The sequence below is a fragment of the Cygnus atratus genome, chromosome 4, assembly GCF_013377495.2.
Source record: "Cygnus atratus isolate AKBS03 ecotype Queensland, Australia chromosome 4, CAtr_DNAZoo_HiC_assembly, whole genome shotgun sequence".
Lineage (NCBI taxonomy): Eukaryota > Metazoa > Chordata > Aves > Anseriformes > Anatidae > Cygnus > Cygnus atratus.
Genome location: NC_066365.1, coordinates 16,193,676 through 16,210,359, shown reverse-complemented (window position 1 = coordinate 16,210,359; position 16,684 = coordinate 16,193,676). Strand labels below are relative to the sequence as shown.

The window sequence follows — 16,684 nt, the reverse complement described above, 5'->3', positions numbered from 1 at the left end:
TAGATCAGCGGTGCATGCTTGTGACATCTCGCTGCTCCATGCCCTGGGATAACTACGTGCATCACCATATGCATGACCCGCAGTGTTGTGTTGATTCATCCGAACAGAACTTATGTTCGAGCATCCGCTGGGGCATGAAATCTCCTTGCCCGCTGTCTTCAGAGATGATTGCAGATGATAAAAGGCCTGTTGCAGTTTGCCTGTTCGGTTTAACTGAACAGTGGGAATTTTGCAGTGCTTTGCTGCCTGCCTCTCTCTGTCTGCTAAACACATCCCGTCAAACACTTTCGGTTTTGTTCTTTTCTTGCTATTAAAAGCAAGAACTTTTTAGCACCATGAGTGCTAAAGTACAGCAGAACTTAATTTATTTGCTTGTGCCTTTTCTTCCTGCAGGGGCTCTTGCTTTCTAATTTAATTTGTGAATTTAAAGTACGACGTAATTGGATGATAGGTATTGCCACATTCCTGGGCTAAGTTTAGGTTTCTTCTCCCCTCGGAAGCCAAGATGCAAACATGCCCACGACACAGGAGCAAGAATGCCGATCATCAGACTGTTTGTTGGAAAAAGTTCATTTGGCAGCGGCCGGCAAAACGCAAAACTTTGCAGATTCACTTTGATCGCTGTTGAGCTTCACACCAGGTCTATATGGCAAACTTCTGCTGGCACAGCTCTGTCTGCGAGCGCAGTGACGAAGTGTGACCCGTGACTGACATAGCTGTGCCAGCAGAAGCCCCAGCTGTAGATGCAGTTATCTGCACAAGTGGACTTTTACTGATAGAGCTTGTTTTCGTTTTTAAGGGTGTTTTTTTCCCTGTGCTGGTAGCAGTGTCGTTGTCAGGAAAGCACAACTCTTGCAGGGCAGGAGGGGATCTGGTGTAATCAGCCGTTCGGCTGCCTGACTCGGAAGGCACGAGCGGTCAGTCTGTGTTTCGTGTGCGTGGCTCTCCTCTCCCCACCCGCCGTCACTAGGGGCTCGGTAACTTCTGCGGTGGGAATTCTCCGCAAGTAAGTGGTGTTATGACTGCTACTTGTTTTCTTGCCTTGCGAGGGTATTTATAAAACTTCATTTCGTGTGATAAGCTGGGATTTTTTTATCATTCAGACTCTGGTTGTTTTTCATTACCGGTCTTATTTTTATAAAAAGCAAGGCAGGCTTTCCTCTGAGTTCGCCAAGCACAGCAATATTTAGCTCTCACACCAGTCTGACCAGAAGTAAGCCAGAATGTGACCCCAAGGTGTGTGTGGACTCTGGAAGTGAAGTGAAGGAATCAGTGGAGAAAAAATAATTAATTTGCACAGCCGGGTGAGTCTTTACTTAATTTAAATCTAAAACATCGCAAAGAAAAACTTACATTTAGGTAGCTCGCAGCAGCTGCTGTCTTTTTTGTTCAGAGTCAGTGTGCACAAACGGGGAGGTGTCTCTCTCTTTTCTTCTTTCTGCAAACAGTCCGTTTTAAGTGGTAACATGCATAATTCTAGAGCAAATTTCCTTTAACCACACAAAACCACTGCTTAGCTCAGCCTCAGTCTGCTGGAGGCTTTCAGGTTACATAAGTTTAAGAGGGGGGCTAAATGCAAATAAACGGTTTGCTTTTTATTTACCAGAAAGAGATTTCTGAGTTGCAGACGGGTGTGTGAGGCACTGGGTGTCATCTGATCTGCAGAGCGCTGAGAAAGCCAACATCATGGTGGAGATCAGTTGTTTGGGAGCCTCAGATGGCGCTTCAGAAAACTTTGAAAAACGAGTTAAAATACATTTTACTCATACCTCCTGGATCAAATTCAGGAGGATTTGCTGTGGATTTTCTACTTAAAGCGTTAAATGCTAAGCTTCTGCTATTATATATTTTTTTTAATTCAGCGCTTAATGTTGATAATGGCCTGTGACAAAGCTTGCATGCTAGTTACTTGCCTCCCTCCATCTAACAGAGTGTTTCTTCTGCCTCAAGCAGATGCGTTAGAGCTGCTGAAACATCGACAGCTCTTAAGCAGACAAACGCTCTCCTCTGCACTTGCCTGTGTGCGCTGTGTCCCACCGGTGGCTCAAGCTAGCAAGCTCCCTGTGCTGCTGCTTGCCCAACCCTTGCCCTGCTCGTTTGCGTTGTCATCGGGTCTTCCGTCACCCTAGCCAGCTGTGTAGAAATTGCGAGCGGATCCAAGAGCTGCGCCTTCTCCCCCATTTACAGGGTTATAAATTTGCGTGTCAAAACGTGCGGCAGGCTCCGTGGAGTTGTCACCGTCCCAGCGGAGCGCGCTGCGCTTTGCTGGAGCCCGAAGGGGAAGCCCTGCTCTCCTCCCAGCCCTGCCTGCCCCGGCGCTGGCATGTGTTGGGTCCTGTGCTGAACCGGTTTCGCTCCCTCACCTGGCAGTAAATAAACAAAGCAGGAGGCAGAGGCTGCAGGGCGCTCATGTTTTTGAGAAGTGGTGGTTGTTGGATCACCAGAAGGCACCATGTAACTTCATCTTCTGAGCAGTCCCGTGGCTTTTAGTGATTCGTCTTCACGGCTCCTGCCTCTCATCTGTAATGGTAAAAGCAGAGAGGATTTTAGGACGTTTCTTCGTGGCTATCTTTGTCTGATGACAGCATTTCTGAATCTTAAAAGGCTCACGCTTCCCAGGTCTGTGTCAGTAAACTTCACACGTGTACTTCCAGCCACAAGACACCCCTCCAAAAAATGAACAGACAGCTCAGAGGGGACAAAGCGAACTCTCAAGGAACCTGCAGGAGATGGCAAAAGGACTCTATACGCAGAGGATTTACTGGGTCCCTTTGTGCCTCTTTCAGGAGTAGACCTCAGAGAGCGAGGTGCAGAGGGGACTGTAGGCTTTTAGCAGAACACGCTGGCTGGTTTTGCTGTAAGCTTGATACACTCACAAAAGGGCAAAGTTACAGCTACCTGTGCTGGCATGGTACTGGACGTGACTCGGTTCCCATTATTTAGGAGAGGACTTATCTCCCAGGTCAGCACTGAAAACCAAAAAACCCGACCTGGAATTGTTCTGAAGGAAAAAAGAAGTGCATTGGAGGAAGATCTCACCAGAAAAGTTGCTCCGGAGTCCTGTTCAGCAGAATAACTTTTGCAGCCACTTGCACGTCTCCGTACAGAGGATCAAGAAGTGATTTAACAGTGTTCAGACACTACCAGAAAGCTTTCCCTCTAGGGCTGAAAAGGCAGTCATTTAAAATACGATTAAAACCAGGCAGAAATACCTTATGTGATGTTCTACAAGAAACAATTTTTATACCTTTCGAGGGAAGACATTAAATCAGCATTGAAAAAAATTCCACAAGATTAAGAAAAAGCAGCTGCAGACAATTTTAGACACCACTCGTGCAGGCAGCGAACACGGAGATTTTGGAGCGACACAAAGCCGGCACCCAGGGCCAGGGAGCAGAACCCCATTTAGCGGCTGCATGTCCTGCAAACGACTGGTTTAACTAAAGCTTGCAACCTGCGTGTGTACACAAGGAGCAGATAAGGCTGTGTGTTCTCCCTTACTTTGGCATTTCCTGATGTAAATGATTAATGGCGTTTTATGGTGGCACGGCATTGTAGCTGGTTATGCTTGGCATTTCGCTGAAGGGTTTTATTGTCTTTCTGCCTGCCGGTAAGGGGGCTTTATACGTGATATTTGGCCCGAGAAAGGTGTATAAAATAGGATTAAAAGGGCTGTAGGACTGTCTGCAGATTTCCTAGGATGTGTAGATGTGTATTTCAAATAAAGTTAACACTGTGTGTGTTGTCTGCAGGCAGGTTTCACAGATCTACAGCACTTGTACGCAGTCATGTTAACAAAGGTGTTCAGACAGTCACACACTAGGAGAGAAATGAAATACTTTTCCCTTTTTTGTCGAAGTAAACACGTTGGGGAATGCGAAATGCTGCCACTTTGAGCACAACGCTGTGAGTAGGGCCAGGGGAGAGAGGAAGAGGAGGGCTTTTTGCTCATCACCTTGCTGCTGAAAGCAAGGCGAGGCTTGCTTATGACATTGGTAGTTAAAGATGGCGGGGTCAAAACTGGTTACCTGAGGATCAAAGCAGCAGCAGGCTGGCCCCCATTCCAGTAGGTCCATGGGAACGCTTGTACAGCTTTACTTTGTCCACCAGATTATCTGTCTTGCCTACGACCATCAGCAGTGCTTGTTCCAGAGAGAAAAGTTGCTGGAGGTGGCGGGACTGATATGGGAATAAAGGTGCCAGCCCTCTGGAGGAGACGTACGCTTTCTGAATCCACGTGGTGATGGAACTTCAGATGGGACTTCATTTTTTCCTTTTTTTTCCCCGTTTGCAGCTTGAGGGTTTGTAAATCTTTGCTGGTGTACAGACCTGAACTGACCGATCCTTCATAGCACCCTGCAGCCATCCATCCCTGCTGATGAGTAGGGTCTCTGGGGGCCCATGTGGGCAATGGGAACACAACCAAAAGCTCCTGCCTGTGCGTCCTTCGTCCTCACCACCAGCTCTTCCACAGACACTACTGCAGGCTGGCACCTCTCCGGTCCCTTCTTGCAGCCAGCTGAAACTCAAAACCAATGTGAATATTTTAAACGCTTTTTAGAGGCAAAAGAATATTCACAGGTTGAGGCAGCTCTGCAGGTAGTGGAATAGATGAATGATTAGTACACTGCTGCTGCACAGTGAGTTTTGTTGTGAGCTTTTGGAGGAGGCAGGGAGGGAAACAGTCTCCTCAGGAAGCAAGGAGAAAAGGGAATCGCCTTCTTTCAGCAATAAACGAGCTCGTTTACTTTTTTTTTGTGGCAGGAGAACTGTGGAAGGGGGAAAGCAGAGAAGCTGCTCTGTGTGCTTGGCTCAGTATTGTGGTCCTGTCTTCTGTGAACAACGGGGTGGAGAGCTCTCGCAGGTTTTTAAGCTTTCAGTTATGTGGCCTGCAGCTGTTCCAGCTTCTGGTGCTCAGCACTAAGGTTTCACAGTCTAAAGAGGTGTTTGAGAGTTTCCGATGGAAAGGCCCCGTTCAAATGCCGCGGAAACATTTGTCTCTTCCACGGAAGCTGGGGAGTTTGCTCCCGGGAGATGGAGGTGAATGGCCACCCGAGACTTGCCTGCCCCACGCACCTTGACTTACACTTGCATGAAGTTATTAAGCTTTCTGGTGGCTCTGGGGTGAGGGGGTCTTCCCAAACAAACGCCTTTGTTCTTCTGTAGTGCCCTCGACACACGGGGTATTTCCTTTGCCTTTCTCCTTGCTTTGGGCATAGAGAGCAGGAGCAGAGTTACAGTGCTTGGCGAAAGCATAGCGTTATCACCCGGCCATCTGCGGGCAGAACCACGGACGGGAACTGCTGCCAGCGCTGTGAGACTGCAAGCGTTGCCTGGCTTTTCGGAGAGGGCTTGTTCGCTAGCTTCTTGTCGGAGCACGTATTGGTATGCACCGCTCAGCTTGTACACAAACGACACAGGCTGCTGCTAAACAGAGCTTCCTGCTGATAAAGAGAAATGTGAAACTTAAAACTGATTTTCACGGGACACAAAGGCAGAATATTTGTCCAAAAAGTTCTCTCCGGGCAAGGGAAAACACTCTCTTTGGCGTTTTCTTAGAGGAGAGGAACTGACCAGCCCAGGGCAGGAAAAGGCCAGCTGGGGCAGTGGTGGACATAATTCCAGAGGACTGGGGACTTCTCTTTACTGGCTTCCTCTATTCCTTAAAACTCAATTTGTATTTACCCTGGTAGATGAATTTACAACTGGCCTTGGAAATGGGAGAGAGCTACCACAGGATGAGTTATCCACCCAGCAGAAATTTCCATTTGTGAACGCCTTTCCTCTAATCCCTTTTTGTTGTGGAAAGTTAAGAAAGCAAAAGGAAAATAGGGCTGGGCAACTTCTCACATGCCAGAATATAGTCTTAAGTGCCAGGAAGAGCTGGGTTCAGATCATCAGGTTGCCCTTAGCTTGCATTTTTTCCTCCAGACAAATTAGGTCTTACTGTTGGGAGCAGTTAAATCTTCAGGCTTTTTTTTTTCTTTTTTTTTTGGCTTGTGCAGTGACCCTCATCCTTCTCCCTCTTAGTCTGGAGGGGAAGATTGGGAAGGAGGGAAGCTTGTCAGATAAATGAGGAATATTTTGAGTGGATGAGAGAAGCATATATATCAAGTATTTGAGACCTGCTAACATATGGGCCTTAGGATATCCATTTCATTCTTTGATGCATTTTTTGGTGTACGGTTTGACTTGAAGACAGTAAACAGTCCTGTGACGACTGCGAGATGTTTTTCTGCCTGTTGCAGTAACCCCAAATGCTGCTGAACTGAGCTCCCCTTGCATTTGAAGGTGCTGCCGTTCAGGTTTAAATTGATGCCATTCCTCTCATGGTAGATGCAGGTACAGCCAAAGTAACCCTGGATGTGTATGCAGGGAGATGAGTACAACTTTACAGTATTTTCTACTTACGAAATTCTGTGTTTTAAAACCTAGACAGTGCTACAGTATTCCTAAATCCATACCTGTCTCCTCTGTGTACCCACTGTGTCTGTGCTCTTGCTTTAGATGCTGTCTCTGCGAAGCAGTGGCGTGTGTGCAGCCCGGAGGTGAGTGCCGCTTGGTAGGACCGCTGTCTGAGATTGGGCTCTTCTGTCGCTTCTTTCAGAGACCATCTTCTTCTTTGCAAGCTTACGTAGCACTTGGATGCCCCCACGTCTCAGGGCATTGCCACCCTTGAAAGGCAGCGCGTGCTGCAGCTCTTCCAGCAGCAGCCGATGGCTTGCCTAGCTCCGAATCTGCAGCGAAGGGCTGCAACCAAAACTCGGCGTGGTGGGGAGGGAAGGGGACTGCAGGGAGGCCTTTCCGAAAACAAACGTTAGGGAACTCTTTAATCATCTTGTGTGCTAGCCTGTGTGCTGACGGAGAACAGAAAACTGATCTGTTTGTGGAACGTCAGCAAAAATTGCCAAGGGTATTCCCTGGTGAGGTAATGAGCGCGCGTTAGATGAAATCCCTTCCAGTGGCGAGTGGGGGAACCACCCAAGTCTAACTTACCTTTTGGCAGAGCAACGAGCCGAGTTGGGTAGCTCCTGGCCGTGCCCCTTGCTAGCTAGCATACACGGCAGGGTTCCTTCACGTTTCACTCTAATAGACTAAGAGTGAGCATTAATCCTCGTTCAGGGCAGCAGAATTAGCCTTACGCGAATTCAGATTTAGAGACGGGCATACCTCAGTGCTGGGCAGCACCTTCACCCGCCGGGGGTCACAGCTCGTGTGCCTCATCGTTGCGGGCAGGTTTTATGGGTGCTTGGAGCAAGTTAACCTTCAGATGTTCGGGGCTGGTTCTTCTGTTAGATGGGAATTCCTTGGTCCCCACAGAGACGGTCTTGGGCTGTTATTAGCATAATTTCTCACTTGCCATCATTCTGGAATGCATCTAGAAGTACATGTTAATCGTTAACATTGATTTTAAAACTAAACCTAGCATTTAGAGCTTAGGTTTGGTATAAGTGCACATGGGAAGAGTTGGATTATCGAATACAGGAGAAGCTGAATTGATTTTTGATACCTAATAGCTTTTTTTCTGGCAATCAGGCAAACTTTCTTACTTCTTTGACTAAAAAAGTAAAGTACATTTAAATACACCCTACCAAGAAAGGGATTTTTATGCCTAGAAAGTACTTCATTTTTTAAATAATCCCTTTTATTTCTCCTCCACTTTTGGGCACACAGGCCTAGTGCAGCATCCCACGGCCCAGTTAAACTGGACTCTAATATGAAAGGGCTAGTTTTTTGTGCCAGTGATTGCAAAACACTTTCCACTATTGGTGTGCTTTTTCTTTGACTTTTTTTTTTTTTTTTTATTTTGACTAGTCCAAATCTCCCCGTAGCTGAACAGGGCAGGCTTTGTAACTTTAAAGCTGTTTGAAGCAAGTTTTGTGGTGGCACACTTCCACGTTGTTAATTATTGCTGCAAAGACCAGATTGTGAGAGATAAGCTGGCTGTTATCTCCCTATCAGGTAGGGAGAGTAGCTGAAGTGCTGCTGGGCTCTGCTTATGTTGTTAGAGCGCTGGCAGCCTACCACGGAAAGGTTAAGATAGCATTGTAGCCACGGAAATAATCGCATTCGTTCTTTTCTCCGAACACAAACTTTCTTTGGAGGATGAAAGGTTATTGATGATTGGCATTGTGTTTTAAAGAAAGGAAGCAGCATTTATTGAGCAGGCCCCTTCAGAGCTGCTGCAGTGGAGTGTGCGAATTAATAATTCTGGTGTGGTTCTGCTCAAAAGACGGATCGATAGCCAGCTTCTCTCCAGTTATTGAACCCAAGGAGCTGAATGAGCCAAGGTGTTGGCTCAGGGCAACCTGAACAGGCTCTTTGTTTCCGAGTGAGTGGCTGAATGAAGTGAGGTGTAGGATTAGGTTTGTCAATACAACAGTCCCTTCCCTAGAGGCTGGGAGCGATGCTAGTAAGCTCCAACACTTTGAACCTACTCAGTTCTCAGCGTTGGAAGTTTTCCATCTCCTTGGTCCTATCAATGTCAAGCAGGTAGCAAGAAAACCTGCTCTCAGCTGCAGCCACACACCGCTGCTTTTCTTCTGTGCTCACAGCCCAGGACAGTGTTTAGTCTCAATGTTTGCCACGAATCAGGCAGCCGCAGTGGCTGCTTCCTTCCCCAGACCCCCAGTGACTTTAGTTCTTAATCCTTTAAGCCACGCTGCCCCATCTCATTAACAGATCAGCACTCTCCAGGGGCTGGGGAGGCACTGCAAGTGGGTCACTTCTTTGAACTGGTGCGGGACACTCGTGTAAATAAACATGCTGCTTAAACCGTCCCTCTGGGGGCTCCTGGTGAGATTTATTTACAGGCTGGCTGTTGAAACTGTCTTCTCTCCTTGTCCCATAACTGAGCCTGGTATGTATGTCTGGTAAATGGAGCTTTGCTTTTGAGCAGGTACCTACCACATATTTGCATGTAAACTAGTCCCTAAGAACCCTCCTTACGGTTACAGGTATAAAACACCTGCGAACAAAGGCAGGCATTACTTACCGGGACTGGATGCAGATGTTCAGGAGAGGTCGTGTACACAACGAGAGGTAACAGACCATTTCAAATAGAGCAGAAGCTGCTCTTTCTAAGTAAAACTGAAAATGTTAACTCAATACAGAAATTCAAGTAACTACTTAATACTGCATAGGATTTCCACGCAGTAAAAGGTTCAGCTGTTCTTGTAAACGGGGCTGTGACATAAAGGAAAAGGAAGGGCGGAAACCTGGATTTTCTTGCATTACCTGCAATTTAAGGAAAGCCTCACTGCTTCATTTAAAGGAGATGAGGAAACGGGGGGAAATAACTCATGGGTGTATGTCAGTAGGGCAATTAGCATTTCAGTCAAGTGCCAGTTGGCTCTGAAATTAACAGAATACAGCTAGTTCCCTCCCTTCCCACTCCTCCCTTTGGCTTTTGCTCCTTTTTCTTTTTTTTTTTTTGTGACTTTTCTGTGCTTCTCTTGGCTTTTATGATCGTCGCTGAAGTGATAATGTGAAGCCCTCTGGGACCCTGCCACCACTGAAGTTGCTATCAGCTGCTGCATCCTGGCTACCTCTTGCATTGCATGATTCCCCCTGCAAATGAATTTCACTGTGCTCGGGCTTGTACTCCGTGTCAAGGCAAGCAATGCCACAGATGAGCAGGAGGTGGGAAGCCTCGCAGGATGTGGTTGCTGAACGTCGCTGCACCCAGCTGAACATCTTGTTTTGCTTGCCTTGCAGGGGCTTGACAGCACGTGGGTGAGCAGAGACAGCGCTCTAATCAGCGTGCCAGGCACAGGCAATTTTGTACTGAAAACGAAGCAAGTTAGGGTGACAGTGAACGTGTCCTCAGTCCCTGAGCACAGTCACTTCACAGGGATTTGCCAGACACTGGTACAAACTGCTGCACCTCTTGCATGACGGGGAGCTCACTGATGAACAAAGAGAGGATTGCCTGTTAAACTGAGCATACGAAACTTAAATAGCCTCCTCTCGCTGAGCCTAATCTAAGTACTGCGTGGAATAAAAACTAGGGCAAGATTTGGACAAGTTCCATGTATTGTCGCTGTGCTTGTTGTTGACATGGCCTTGTCACCATGCTTCTGGGCTCACTAGCTGGAGCGGGTGGGTGCAAGGCCAAAATCCTGCAGTCAGTCTCTCACAGAGTTGCCACCAGTGATAAAGACTATAGCACTCCCTAAATCGTCAGCCCAAGACAACAGTTGCTCCATGAAGACTCCTCCTGCCTGTGTGAGCTTCTTTGAAGCCTGGTGGTTGTCTGAGTCTCTGCTTATGACCAAAGGGGTAACACTGCCAGGCAGCACTGTCGTAAGAATCTGCTCCCTTCTGCTTTTCAGGGAAGGGATGCCTCTTGACTGATTACAGCTGGGAATAACAGCTTCTCATTCTCTCAGCATTAGTATAGAGATCCCATGACTTAAGTCTTCCTAGTCTTCTACTTATTTTGCTTCCCTGACCCACTCCCCATTACGTGGGTGGGAGAAGATTGCGTCAATTGTGATATAAAGCTACAGTCTGGGCCTTGAAGGAGCTCTGCCAGATGAGGCTTTGATAGTTGCAAGTAAGGCCAAAGCAAGCTGCTTTTGTTGAAATATTTTGAAATATGAATATATGAAATATGTTGAAATATTTTCTACATCTAGTATTTACCTTGATGATGGAGCAGAGCAGGGTTTTAATGAAGCATTCAGCTTGCAATGTGTGTAGACTCTTAAGAGAGCTTCAAGTTAAGGAAGTGAAATCCTGGAGCTAGACCTAACAAAGTTATCTTAACTCTCAGTAAAGCACGTTTGTTTTCAGATGCGTGACTGATGTGGTTCAAAACAACCTCCATATTACCTTGCTGTATTTTTAAATATGTTAGGAGTCGAGAAGAATACAAGCGGATGTAATTTGCTGAAAGCATTCCACAAGCAAGGTCCTGTCTTTTCCACTTGGAGCACAGATTATGTTTTAAAAAAAGCAAACAGTGCTGAGGCTCTATCTACACATTACAGTAGAGGCAAAGTTTCTGTTGCTACAGACTTGAAAGAAGTTAGAAGTAAATGATCCTAAATGCTGCAGATTTCCAAAGTTCCCCTGGCTATGTGGTTTGGGGCTCTTTCTGAGAAAGAAAAGATTGCTAATGAGTGGAGATCACTCCTACAACAGTCCTACTGAGTTCATGTAGAGAAACTCTCTGTATTGCAGAGTCAGTGTGCCATCTCACGAGGAACAGTTTTCTTGAATGGATGATAGGAAAAGAAATACATCTTTTTATAGGTTTATAAAACAAAGGATTTTTTTTCAGTTGTGTTTGTGGACTGCATAGTTTGTTGCTAGCTCCATAGTACTAAGCTCAAAATTGTAGCTGTTATTTCTAAGACTTAACATTAACTTCAAATTTGGTCTTTTGCCTTGTGGTATTTTCCTCTTTGTTATTTTCCTCTGTTATTTTTTATGCTGTTGGTAGGACATTTACTTGTGTTCAAGTAGCCTCTATTTATTTATTTTGTCTGTACTTTCAAAGCTTGTTTGAAACCTCAGTTTTGGGAAATGACCATAACAGAAAGCCTATTTTCTCTTACTCATAAAAAAAAAAAAACACTATGAAGAGGTATTTTAATTCATTTCACTGATAACCTCTATTACCAATCACATTGCTTGGAATAAGAAATTGAAGAGAGACAGTACCTTTGTTGACAGACCCCCAGCGCTCACTGAGCTCCTGGTAGATGCAATGGCTAGAGAGGCGGTTGAACACGTTCCTGCAGGAATGCACGAGGAAAAAATTCAGATCCAAGCAAAGACTATCACAGTTCTCCGTACATATTTTCTTGCTAGTATATACACTAGCTACTGTATATACACTAACATACCCTAAGCTAATATATCTGTACATATATTATCAGTTATGTTTTAAACCCCCATAACATACCATTGAACAATCACCCTTTTTTTTTTTTTTTTTTGCTCTTCAGCTCAAAGTACTCCAAAAGCCAGTTTTTGTATTTGTGGGCATTGGCTGTACTTTCTCTTCTCCTTGGGGAGCCTGAGATGAGTCTTGTCTGACACTTGTATGAAAATGGAGCGTGCTTATTACAGAGCAGTAGCCTTCCTCTCCACCCTTTGCAACCATTTAGCCTTGTTTACAAGATACATAGATTAAAAACTGTTCTGTTTTCCAGCGTGGAGTCCAACTTTCCAATGTTAAATAACACATGCCTCTGTGTGTATGTATGCATATATAATACATATATAAACAAACACACACACATGCTCTGGCCTTGTCAGCCGGTAAGGTTTTTAAATCCTGGCGAGGGATTACTGCATGGAAGTGGATGGACAGTAAGCTGTTACTGTGCAGAGGAAGGAGGAATGATTCAGGGCTGTCTGCTGGATAGTTTTCAAAATGCTTTGGCAGTTTGACTCATGTATACACAGAGGCTGAAAAATCACAAAGAATGTCACTCTGCTGGAGGCCAGGATTTTGAGTTGTACCAACACATCCACAAATATAGGGCAGAAAGGAGATGAAGCTGTAGCTCTCTTGGATATTTTTTTTCTCTCAATTTCTGCCCTCGTTACAAATAGACAACTTATATACGCATTGAGTTCTGAAAGAACTTACACAGAACAACATTAGAGTAGCTGTTGTTTAAGAAATGCATCTTTTAAGCTCCCCAGGGAAGGGACTGGTCATTATTTTGGAACAGCACATAGCTCTAAGGGACTTTGACCTATCTGGCTTCAAAGTCCTCCTGCAACATAGATGCCAAATAATCAGGACAGCTTTGAGCAGTGTTTTTCTTTCCATGGAACATACATTAATCCTTTGGCTATATACGGTGTATTTGCCTTCAGAATAAGAGACCCGACTTTATTAGAAGTGGTAGAGCAGCTCATCTCTCGTAGCAACCCCCAGGTACTTAATTTGGTTTGTCTGGATGTGCTGTGTAATGGAAGAGATTTTTCCCTATCCTCAACTGCCGTTGATTTCCCCCTATCCATACAAACCACCCCCACAGCATAGTTTGGGAGATTTCTTGTCCCTAGCACAGTGTCCTCATTTCTCCTTCTGAGTTGATATGGTTTGTAGGGCCGCCTTCAGCTTCTCACTAAGAGGAGTCATGGTTTATAATTCACACTGCTAACTATATCCTGCTTATCTCATGCTCTCCACACCTACACAACTTGAGAAGATCTCAGATAGTTAGATACAGAAGAGCATTGCTCTTTTCTGTTGTTACCTGCTTGGGTTTTTTTTGAAACTCCAAGCATGCAGAAGCTCCTGTTGTTCATTACCCAAAACATCTCTTCAGAGTAAGAGCCTGATAGCTTGATACTTCTTTCCTCAATAGACCACACTCTTCACATCTTCGGTACTATTACATTATGCCTTTTTTTGTTCTAGTTGATAGTCAATAAGTCCTATACAGAAGAAATAATAATAAAAAAAATCCTACAATAGCATTTAAAAGCAAGAAGAGAGAAGAAAAAAAATGAGAAAACCCACACCAAAGGGGGTGCTAAGAGGGATACAGACCTGCTACTAATAACACTCCAAAATCAGGCAACTTCCTTCTAGCCCCTTTTATATACATTTGAGCTAGAGTTGCTTAAGTTCACCTGGGACCACACGTGATTTCAGCTGGGTAACATTGCTCTGCCAGTCAGCTCCTGGCCTCTGAGGGCAGACTCAGAGGAAGAGTTAGCACATAAGCATGAAACTGTTCTTAGGAACCCACAGATTTCAAAGTTTGTTTGGAGCTTAAATATCATTTTTGTAATGCACTCATGTTCTCAGATCCAGATTTTCTTTGCTTTATACAATATCACGGTCATACTGTTGAAGTTTACATATTTAGGTTTTTAGTGGAGAGCAAGTTTTAATAGCTTCATAAATTTCTCAAGGGAACTCTTTGGAAGAAAAGACGTCGGGAATTTTCTTTTTTGTCCCACTTCAAAAGAAAAGAAACAGCGTACACATTCTGCTTATGTCACACCGCATTAGCTGAGCTTTAGCAGAGGTCCCACGAAACTCGCAAGGTGCGATCCCTGCCAGCTGAAGTTGCCCCAAACCTGTGCTGCTTCGGTCCCCATGCCCCTGGCTGCTTTGCTCCTTGCGACGCCACTACTGCTCAAACAATTTGGGGGTTAACGGATTCAAGGGACTTGGTGTAGCTCCCTGAAGACTGAGCAAAAATAGGTTGGGATTTTTTGATATTGGCTTAGTGCCAGGACAAGCAGAGGGGGAGAGGGAACCATAGGAGCTGGGAACTCGGGCAGAACTCGGTTTTGCTTCAAAAAAATACACGCAGTGGCTTTTGAGTTTTGCTTAACGTTGTTGTTATGCCGAAGAAACGAGTATATTTGATTTGGGTTTGTTTTCCCTTTTTCTGTAACTGTGGAAATCACACTGATCTTTGACTCACAACTATTTCAAAATAATCCTACAGTGACTAACATCTGAAAAATGTGCGTGTCGTTCGACTTGCCGTTTGGGGCTCGTTTCGTTGGAGGGCCCCTGATTGCCGCAAATTGCTTTAAATTGGCAGAGCCCTTCTCATAACAGGCGATATTTCAACATAACTTAATTGGGTTCCCTCCCAAAGAGGAAACAGCCATCCTGAAGCTTTTCGAAGGTGTCACCCGGTCGGTGGTCACCCCGGGCCGGCGGGCAGGTATGGATGAACGCGGGGTGACTCAGGCTCCAGCCACCTCGGCACGAAGGCCGTCATCACCGGGCCATGGGATGTTTTTCTGACTTCTGCCGGGCGGAGAGGAGCAAGGCTGTGGGGATCTGGTGGCGTGAGCCCTGCTCTGGTTCACAGCAGGAGGAGGCCTGTGCCGCTCGCAGGCCTTGACTCGCCGTGCGTGTGACAGCAAGGACCCCTGGCTGGACCAGGCCTGCCTGAGCTGTTAGCCATCTGCGCCTGGCTTGCGATGAAACAGCAAGCAGGAATACAAATGATTTCCCACTTGCCTTTTTTAACTGGAAGTGCGCCTCGAGAACTCGTAGGAAGCGGCCGCGGCCAAGCCTTTCACCAGCAGTACGCAGCAGGAGGTGTGTGTGTGTGTGTTCAGTGTGCAGAAACTGAAATTTACGTCTGTCTGGGTCTGATATTACTGTAACATTATGCTGACGAAACAATCAGAAAAGCCATGTGAGCGTAGCCTGTCTCACCAAGAACTGACCCGAGTGCTAACACTGGCTATTGGGAAGCAAAGTTTGCGCTGCTGCAGCTGTCCTAGGCCCAGATGTGGTGGAAGTACAGATTGGTTTCAGATATGACAGATTAAAAAGCAAAATTAAGACCCATCCTGGTTTGGTTAAAATGCTTGATGATTAAGACTTAGAGATCCAAAAAGCTCTCTCCTACCATAAGCCCTTAATCCCTTGTGGGCATTCTGCTTGATTTTTAACACATAGCCTTTCAGTTCCCCCCATATAACCTGCACTATGCCTTACGGAGGAAATAAACACTGCCAGGTAATGAAACCTCATTTTCTATTAAGGGATCATTGCAGGCAATCCCATGGCAGTGACGCGACGGTGACATGACAGCTCTACTTGCTACAAAGCTGGCTGTTTTTTGGCACGGACAAGCACTAGGACCTGATTTGGGTGCATCTCGTGTCAGATTTGTACCGAGCAGTACCGAGATAGCGCAGGCAGCGCTGCACAAGGCGGTTAGGCTGGGACAGGAGGTAGGGTGGCAGTGAGATGTGCATCCTCGCAGGTATTGGGACTGGAGCCGTGCCCGCCAGGCTGCCAGGGCCTGCAGCAATTCACAGCCCAGCTCTGGTCGGCTCCAGGGGTCTACCAAAATCCAGGAAGAGCCGTGTCGAGACATGCTGGAATGTGGATTAGCTTTATACACGTCTAAGGGCAAGGATGCCCAGGAGGAGATGTGAAATAGGGCCGCTCTGGCTCTCTGCAGGGGCTGTGAGGGTCTCTTCACGAGGCCAGGGGCTGCTGCTCCCTGCCTCTGCACATGCACACGTTTAACAGTGAGAATAAGTGCAGCAAAACGCCAGATCTGGAGATTTAGCAGCTCTGAAATGTATCCTGTACCTGGAGCTGTGTCGGGCAGTACCGTTCCTGGTGTTGGGACCTAAGCTTTTCGGGTCTAATCCCGTGTCCTTAACTAATCTGTCTCATTCATCTCCCAGAACTGGATCGCTGCGGCTGAGCAGCGTGAGCGCAGAATCCTCTTAGGCCGTAGCTTTCATTGCCGTATGACTTCACCTGCAAATAGCAGGGTGCTATAATTAGCACCACGGCTTGCCTCTGCCCTGTGCTTGAAGCAGGCGGTCGTAATTCAGCGTGAATGGGATTCCCTTATGTGCTCGTTGGGGGGTGAAGACGCAGACCTGTAACCGAGACCGATCACAAAGGACAGCCCTGGTACCTCATCTCGCTGCAAAGTGCCAGCAATCCCTACCGGCTGGAAAACCTGCAGCACTTTAAACAGGGCTCACAACGGGGACGCGTGAGCTTTGCGCAGCTGGGCTGGCTGAAAAAAGCTGAACGAGTTTCCTCAAATTCTTCATAGGTTTCTGTCTTGTCAGTTGAGCAAACGGCACCAATTAGAGTTATTTTAAGAGCTTCCCAGCTATTGGAGCCCGTTGGAAAAGAGACATATGTATGAGGAAAAAAAATACATCCTGGAGACCAGCTGCTTTGGATTTGTGTAAAATCAAG

General features: G+C 46.2%; 1 protein-coding gene across 4 annotated transcripts in view; it reads left to right on the top strand.

Moving 5' to 3' along the window:
- The window catches only part of CNOT6L (CCR4-NOT transcription complex subunit 6 like), a 32,070-nt gene that overhangs the window by 1,288 nt on the left and 14,098 nt on the right, over positions 1-16,684 (top strand). The window contains exon 2 of one of the 4 annotated variants that reach the window (XM_050710356.1): positions 6,508-6,548. The exons of 1 other annotated variant lie outside the window; for it this stretch is intronic. In XM_050710356.1, coding sequence (XP_050566313.1) covers positions 6,508-6,548 — 41 coding nt within the window. Of the gene's footprint in view, positions 1-6,507; positions 6,549-15,012; positions 15,044-16,666 lie in introns of those variants that run through there. 2 more of the 4 variants (XM_035562675.2, XM_035562604.2) reach the window with 2 other exon arrangements.